The 8,364-nt window shown below is 37.9% G+C and overlaps 2 protein-coding genes across 2 annotated transcripts; both read left to right on the top strand.

The window, feature by feature from the left end:
• The first annotated feature begins 1,739 nt into the window (after positions 1-1,739).
• On the top strand, positions 1,740-3,387 carry LOC108358087 (uncharacterized protein K02A2.6-like). Its single transcript, XM_017609231.1, has 3 exons — positions 1,740-2,642; positions 2,781-2,949; positions 3,029-3,387. The coding sequence occupies exons 1-3, from the start codon at positions 1,740-1,742 to the stop codon at positions 3,385-3,387; spliced, it is 1,431 nt and encodes a 476-aa protein (XP_017464720.1).
• Positions 3,388-3,551: 164 nt separating this feature from the next.
• LOC108358086 (uncharacterized protein K02A2.6-like) lies at positions 3,552-4,289 on the top strand. The gene has a single exon (XM_017609230.1). The coding sequence runs from the start codon at positions 3,552-3,554 to the stop codon at positions 4,287-4,289; it is 738 nt and encodes a 245-aa protein (XP_017464719.1).
• Positions 4,290-8,364: the final 4,075 nt, after the last annotated feature.

Raw genomic sequence — 8,364 nt, 5'->3', positions numbered from 1 at the left:
TCGTTGGCAGGATCAGGATTCGAATGTTCGCGAACCCGACAAAACATTTTAAACTTAAATTGATTTGATTTTAAGGGTACAAGTTCAGGCGGGAAGTAGCGAAAAAAAAAGTTTAATTTTGCAGGCGAACTCACAGTTCAAAACCTTGAAAAATTCTTAACTTTGTATCTAGTTTTTGCTTTGCTGACATTTGTCAACTTATGTATCAGCGGCACGCGCTGCTTTACCTACGCGCGTTGTCAACCACGCAAATCCATAAAATACTTCAAAACTTTACAAATCAATGTTTTCAATAAATACAAGGTTTGTACCAGTTCGATAATTCGAAGGCAAAGGATAAAATGAAATACATATGCATATGGCCCAAAACGCGGACTGTTACATTACATTTGGGCTTACACTGATTTTTAAATACCGCTGAAACTCGCGAGAATACAATCTTCGGATAATTTTACTTCTTGCATCTGAAAGCATAAGTACGTGGCATTATTTAATATATACAAAAATATATTGTAACTCCTGTGGTTTAGTTACCTGTGCGATATAGGTGTAGCGATAAGATTATAATTAGGTATTTAAATAGCTTTTAGTGTGTTTTATGCAATAAGTAGCTGTCATATATAAATGTAAATGTAGCATAAGCATACGAATGTCATAGATAGAGAGGAGACAGTATAGGTTCACAAATAGCTGCGACCCATTTGAACGCATTCGATGTGAAAACTATGCCATGGAACCGGTGGGTGAAACGATTCGAAACCGCGTTATCACTATTCAATGCTGACGCAACAAAAAAACGTCAACTGCTACTCCATTATATGGGAGCCACGACTTACAATGTGCTTTGCGATAAAGTGCTGCCCAACGAGCCAGAGACTCTGCAGTACGAGGAGATCGTATCGACGTTGGAAAACAACTTCAACCCAAAGGCCAGCGAAATTTTAGAAAACTATAGATTCCATCTAAGGAAGCAGCAAAATCGTCAGTCGTTCGAACAGTTTTTAGTGGCTTTGCGTCTTCTGGCAAAAGGTTGCAATTTTAGTGACTATTTGAATATTGCATTACGGAATCAATTAGTATTTGGTTTGAAAACCCAAGCAATCCAAAATCGGTTACTGGAAAAGAAAAGTTTAACATTAGATGATGCGATCAATATATAGCAAAGGCCTACGAAGTAGCGGGGAAGGAAGGGTGCGAGCTACATCAAAAAGGCGCGACGCGCAGCGAGGTTAATAAAATACACGAAAAACAGTGAGCAAAATCACCTGAAAAGAAAACTGCAAACACAAAATGTCAAGAAAGAACGGCACGAGAGAAAGATAAAGCAATAAAAAGCAAACAATGTTTCCGATGTGGCAATGCCAATCACATGGCCAATAAGTGCAAGTTCAGGGATGTTGTATGTCACTACTGCAAAAAACGGGGCCATCTGCGAAAGATGTGCCTAAAAGAAACGAAAAGTGTAAACGTCATAGAAAAACAAAGGGAGATTATGTTTACGATTTGCTAGAACTCAACTGCAACACTCTACACCCGAAAGTTATGTGTACACTAAAGATAAATAATATTGATATCAACTTCGAAATTGACATCTTTGCTTGAAAGAAGCAAAGAAATACTTTAATGACGAACCAGTAATTAAAAGTGACTTGCAATTGTACAGCTATTGTCAAACAAAGCTGGAATGTTTAGGCTATATATGTGTAACAGTGAAAGTCAAAGCGCCAGTGCGAGCAAGAATGTACATCGTGCGCTCCGATCGCCAACCTCTGCTTGGGCGAGAATGGCTTCGGGAGATCGATATAGATTGGAAAAACATTACAGAGAACCAATTGAAAGAACGTACGACAGTCAACGTTTTATCGAGTGGAAGTGCTGAAGTGAAGCTACAAAACATATTAAGAAAGTTTCCGCTGTTATCAGCATTAAATGTAGGTACAATTACTGGTCACCAAGAAAGGCTTTACTTAAAAGAGAACGCGGTGCCGAAGTTTATAAGGGCGTGGCGAGTGCCATTCCCACTAATGAAAGCAGTGGAGAATGAAATAGACAAACAGGTGCGTGAAGGGTTGCTAGTGAAGGTCGATAAATCAGAATGGGCTACGCCGACCGTTGCAGTGCCAAAGAGAGATGGTACGGTTCGTATCTGTGGGGATTATAAGCTCACGGTCAATCCAGCACTAATTGTCGACGAGCACCCCTTACCCACTATCGACGAGCTTTTCAGTTCAATGGCGGGTGGAGAAAAATTTACAAAAATCGACTTGGCAAAAGCGTACCTACAGCTTGAAATTCATCCGGATAATCGAGAGCTGTTGACGCTAAGCACACACAAGGGTTTATTTCAACCGACGCGTATGATGTTTGGGATAGCGAGTGCACCTGCAAAGTGGCAGCGGTTTATGGAGCAGCTGTTGGGAGATATAGCGGGCGTTAAAGTATTTTTGGACGACATAAAGATCACGGCGAGGGACGACGTTACCCATTTACAAAGAATTGAAGAAGTGCATTTAGAAAAGTCTGAATTTCTTCGCGACAAAATCGAGTACTGCGGTTACGAAATCAGCAAAATGGGAATACGAAAACAGAAAACGAAAGTGGAAGCCATCCAAGATATGAAACAACCGTCAACTAAGAACGAGGTAAGGGCTTTTCTTGGACTAATTAATTACTACGGAAGATTCATTCCAAACCTTAGTGACGTCGTATATCCATTGAATCAGTTGCTACATAAAAGTTCAGTTTTTAGGTTCGACAAAAAATGTTGTGAATCATTCAAGCGAATTAAAGAAATGATGCAAACAGACACAGTTTTGACACGTTACGATCCGCAGCTACCGCCCACAGGCGTTGGAGCCGTGTTTAAGCCACACTTTTCCGGACGGTACAGAAAAGCCAATTCAGTTTGCCTCGCAAACACTAAACGATGTCTAACAGTGATACAGTCAGGTGGATAAAGAAGCGTACTCAATTATATTTGGTGTCAAAAAGTTTTATCAATATGTGTTTGGGAGACGCTTTACCTTAGTCACTGATAACAAAGCCATTGCGCAAATATTTTCGCCACATAAGGGCTTACCTACTTTATCTGCGATGCGAACGCAACACTATGCGATATTTTTGGAATCGTTTGATTACGTCGTCCGGGTAAAAAGCAGTAAAGCAAATGCAAATGCTGATGCCATGTCACGACTTGCAACGCAAAAGCGCGATTGTTTTGTAGAAGAAGTAGATGTGATAACAGCGCAGTTAATAGATAACTTACCAGTTACTGCAGAAGACTTGGGTGCAGCAACAGCTAAAGAACCAGAGGTTAAAATCCTGGTAGATTGCCTAAAATACGGCCGCGATTGTGAGGCGAAGCAACGATTTGGAATTCCACAATAGAGTTCACTTTGCGGAAAGGTTGCCTTTTACGAGGTTTCCGTGTGTATATATCCACAGCACTACGACAAAACGTACTTAGCGAATTACACAGCGGTCATTTTGGAATGATCAAAATGAAAACACTAGGGCGTTCTTATTGCTGGTGGCCTAACCTAGACCGCGATATGGAGAAATTGGTTTATAATTGCGTATCCTGCCAAAGCATCCGATCCGATCCAGTCGCGGTTCCTGTACATTGTTGGGCACGACCGGGTAAAGTCTTCGAGCGCCTGCATGTGGATTACGCAGGTCCAATGTATGGCAAGTATTTATTCGTCTTGGTAGATGCCTATAGCAAGTGGCCTATTGTAAAAATTGTAAACAATATGACGACCGATACAACTATCTCCGAATGCCGAGACATTTTTGCAACTTTTGGTATACCGAATATATTAGTAAGTGATAATGGCACCCAGTTTAACTCTAAAGAGTTTCAAGCGTTCTTGAGAACGAATGGCATAGTGCACAAGCAAGGTGCTCCCTATCATCCGGCAACGAATGGGCAGGCCGAAAGGTTAATACAGACAGATAAACAGAAGCTGACAGCAGCTATGACTAAACCAGTCTCAATGCATAAAGAGTTGCAAAACATTTTGCTCAGCTACCGAAGAGCAATCCACCCGACTACAGAAAAAAGTCCAGCCATGGTTATGTTTGGTCGACAAATTCAAACTCGCTTAGATTTTCTACTACCGCAAACTACGCTCGGTAATACGGACAAAAAGATTACCAAAAAGGTTTTCGCAGAAGGCGAGAGGGTCTCAGTGCGAGATTACTTGTCGAGTGAACGCTGGCAACTTGGCAAAATCATTTCCAGACGCGGTGATATNGCAATTTGGCAATATCATTTCCAGACGCGGTGATATCCATTACGAAGTTCAACTTGATGATGGAAGAATATGGAGACGCCACGTCGACCAAATACGCAACGTGGGTCAACAATTACCTNGAGAGGGTCTCAGTGCGAGATTACTTGTCGAGTGAACGCTGGCAATTTGGCAATATCATTTCCAGACGCGGTGATATCCATTACGAAGTTCAACTTGATGATGGAAGAATATGGAGACGCCACGTCGAGCAAATACGCAACGTGGGTCAACAATTACCTAATCGTCTTATTCAACCTATGGCTCCCGAGCAGATAAAAGTTGGCGTGCATGGTGAGATGTATGACCAACGCGAAGAAACAATACAGTCGCAAACACAACCACATGTAGCATACGCACCAACGGAGCAGAACTCAGGTACCGAAGTACATCTAAGGCGATCGGAGAGAGTTCGAAATGAACCAGACCGGCTCCAATGTAATTAAAATAAATTATGTAGTTGAAACCATCTTAAAAAAAAAATAATTTGTAGTTATTAAGTGCATATAAATGAAAATAAACTTGAATCTTGTATAACACGTTAAGATATTGAATTGAAAATGTAATACATACATAGATCGCTTTTTAACCGACTTCCAAAAAAGGAGGAGGTTATCAGTTCGTTTGCAACGGAAAGGTAGTGGCTCAGAGGTGGTCCCGTACTAATTTGGTTTAGATCCGATCATTGGATCATGAAATATATAGATATATATATATTTTTTTTTTAAGTCGGTTTTTTTTTTGCTAAAAATTACTTGTTATATTTATGAAAATAGGTGGTGGAGAGATGTCATATATAAATGTAAATGTAGCATAAGCATATGAATGTCATAGATAGAGAATCTGAATTATTTCCGGCACTTGTGTAATCACTGTCAATTTAATGTCATTACAATAAAGAAGTCACACGTGCAAAGATATACGACAGTAGCTGAATTCAGTAGTTTTGCGATGTGACAAGTAATCCAAAGAAATTAAGAACATGATAATTATGAATACAGATTTCAAAGTTTCTAATGCTGTGCAGCTGAACTGCGCCAAGATGTTGAGTTTTTCGCGGTTAATTTCACGAAAAACGGGTTTAATGGCTTATTTTGTTTTCTCTATGCAATTTAGTACTATTCTTACCCTTCAAATGTTAGATTCTAGGACTTTTTGTAGTACTAGAAAAATAGTCGAAATAATTTCAATAGATTTTTTATTATTTAATCGGAAAATCTTCTTGTTCTTTTAGCTTCTCATTCCGCTTCTTTTGAGTTCGTTCTTTTCTATAATTCTCACGTTTTTTTATTAGTCTAAGTAATTCTTATCTTTTCAGTTTACATAAGTTAGAAAAAAAAAAAGTTTTAAATGAGCCCCATGTTTAACTAAATAGGAAAACAAGGGTGGGTAAAAATTAAATTAGTTCAAAAGACTGTTACGTTACAAATAGCTTCCCACCGAAAACATATTGGTAATGAAGAGTATTTGGAACTATTTCATTTTACTGTGAAATAAGGCCGAAAATGCTCAAAGAAAACTATATTTTCCCTTTTTTAGCTTGGTGGATTCCGCGCCAAAAAACTTTTTAGTATTTTGGGCTGTTACATTATATTAAAAAATACTGCGGACTTGATTTTCATATAGAAAGCGAATTCCTGATTTTTTTGTCGAACACTTTTTTTTATTAACTTTAAAATAATACAAGGCAAGCGAAGAGAGGCAAGTATAATGCAAAAAAGTGGTGGACCTTAAATATACCCTTTAGTTTCATGTTGTACTTTTTAAATTTTCGTTTATTTAAAGGTGTCTCAAGATTAAGTGAATTTTCATGTTCGAGAGAAGGAGATTCGTATTAATATTGATGTTATCCGATACCTTACAATATGCATGACCCAGGAATAATCCAAAATCTGCGAAACCTGAGAAAAAAAAATGTTCTCCTTGGTTTCGTTTTCGGCGATTTGGGCCATATACATATATAACTTCAAGGTAATTCAATTTGTAGACAGTTCATGATTGCAAGTCTCCACCGAAAGCTGGGATCCCATTCTGATCTACCCAGTTACCTCCAAGCTTCCTGGGAAAACAGTGGCCCTATGGGAGCAATACCTCAGTTTCAGGAAAGACCTTCCGAACTGGTCCCAAATTATAAAGCAAAACAAAAGAAATGTTTCCCAATTTGGTTTTGTTTTGCACGTTAAATTAAGGGAACAATTTATTCATATGGAATTAGCGATAGGGCTGATTGTATCATGACTCATACCTATGATAATATGGATATCTGCGTATAATTTGTTAGTGTAAGTTTTTACTTATATACGGCTAACACCACCCTGTTAAATACATTGATCGAATAGCACACTCAATAAACATAGGCTGTTGAGTTGTATGATTGTTATTCAAATTTCGTATGTAAAACAGCAACAATGCTGATACAATAGTTGTAAAACAATAAAACTATACAACGATACAACAGCATACAACACCTTGTGAACCGCCCAAATATGTTTCCAGTGGGCAATGTTTACTCGATTAAATTTAGATCAAATTGGTTCGTAGAAAAAAAATGTAATAGCGAACTCTTAATGCAGTTTACTTCTATTTTACACGTAGATTATGGATCCACAGGCTCGCCCCTGAATTTCATACCGGAACATTTCGCTATCTGGATTATAGGTTTTTTTTTTTGAGTTTTTGCGATTTGCAAGATTATTTTGCATTTTTCGTAAAATCGGTTGTATACAAATTTGTAGAGAATTTAATTGCCCACATGTTTTATATACTACAAACTTAAATAATTAAATTTTTATTGTAAATAATTAGCAAAAAGTGCGAAATTTGTTGCATTGTTACTGTTTTCGTGATTTTTCAACAAGTTCTGATAAAAATGCGTAGCATATTCAAATGCCAAAGTTGTAGGGAACTTTTCTCTTTTAGTGTTGGGTTCTCCGGTGGCACAAAATTTGTAAAGCAAAATCTAATTTGCGGTTAGTTTAGATGCTATATTTGAGACGCCTTGTAGCATTTTTCAAAAGGCCTCACGGCGACTTGCAACATGCACTGATATACTAAAATTTAGTAATCTATAAAACTGCACACCCAAAATTTTTATAAAAACAAAAAAAATACTTTTGGTAACATTTTTTATAACATTTCAAATTATTACTTTTAAATTTATTTTTTGTTTTAGGAGAACCCTACAATTGTTTTTAGCTAGTTTTTATTATGAAATATTTATTAGCTGGAACAGGAGAATCGGTCTTCTTCAAAATTGGCGCAATTTCTGCATTTTGTACAAAAAAATAAAAATTCGAAAATTGGGCTTAACTAGTCTCTTGCAAATTTTATTAGCTTTCATTTAAAAAAATAATTAATCAAATCGGATGAGAAATGAAGGCTCCAGTGAATTATGAACATTAAATTCCATTTATTGACCACTGTGCATCGTATGCGGTACTCGCCGTCGCCAACGCGTAAAGGCCCGTAAATTTTCCGCAAAATCTTTCTCTCGAATACTCCAAGAGCCGCCTCATCGGATGTTGCATTGTCCATGCTTCTGCGCCATATACCAGCACCGGCATGATGAGTGACTTATAGACTTATGGTTTTCATACGTCGAGAGAAGACTTTACTCCTGAATTGCCTACTCAGTCCAAAGTAGCACTTGTTGGCTAGAGCGATTCTGCGTTGGATTTTCATGCTGGCATTATTATCGGTGTTAATTCTGGTTCCCAAGTAAACGAAATTCTCTACTTTCTCGAAATTATAACTGTCAACAGTGATGTGGGTGCCAAAGCCCGAATGTGCTGACTGTTTGTTTGATGACAGGAGACACTTCGTACTTCATACACTTCACAGTTTTATTTCATACAATCCTGAAGCAGAAATATTTCAAAGTCTATGAAGTAAAGGTGGGCAGGGGCTCTATTCTGCAACTGTGAGTTTTCAAGTGTACACTGAAAATTGTGTAAACTTCCTCATTTTACAAGCTTTTATTTAACTTCACTTGTATGTATGTATGTATGTATGTATGTATGTCCTGGAACTTTGCAGTCAATATTTAACAAACTTCCCGATGAGCTACAGACTT

Source organism: Rhagoletis zephyria, unplaced genomic scaffold, assembly GCF_001687245.7.
Source record: "Rhagoletis zephyria isolate East Lansing unplaced genomic scaffold, Rhagoletis_zephyria_1.1 Rzeph_scaffold_00205, whole genome shotgun sequence".
NCBI lineage: Eukaryota > Metazoa > Arthropoda > Insecta > Diptera > Tephritidae > Rhagoletis > Rhagoletis zephyria.
The sequence above is the reverse complement of the archived record's forward strand: the minus strand, read 5'-3'. Positions and strand labels throughout refer to the sequence as shown.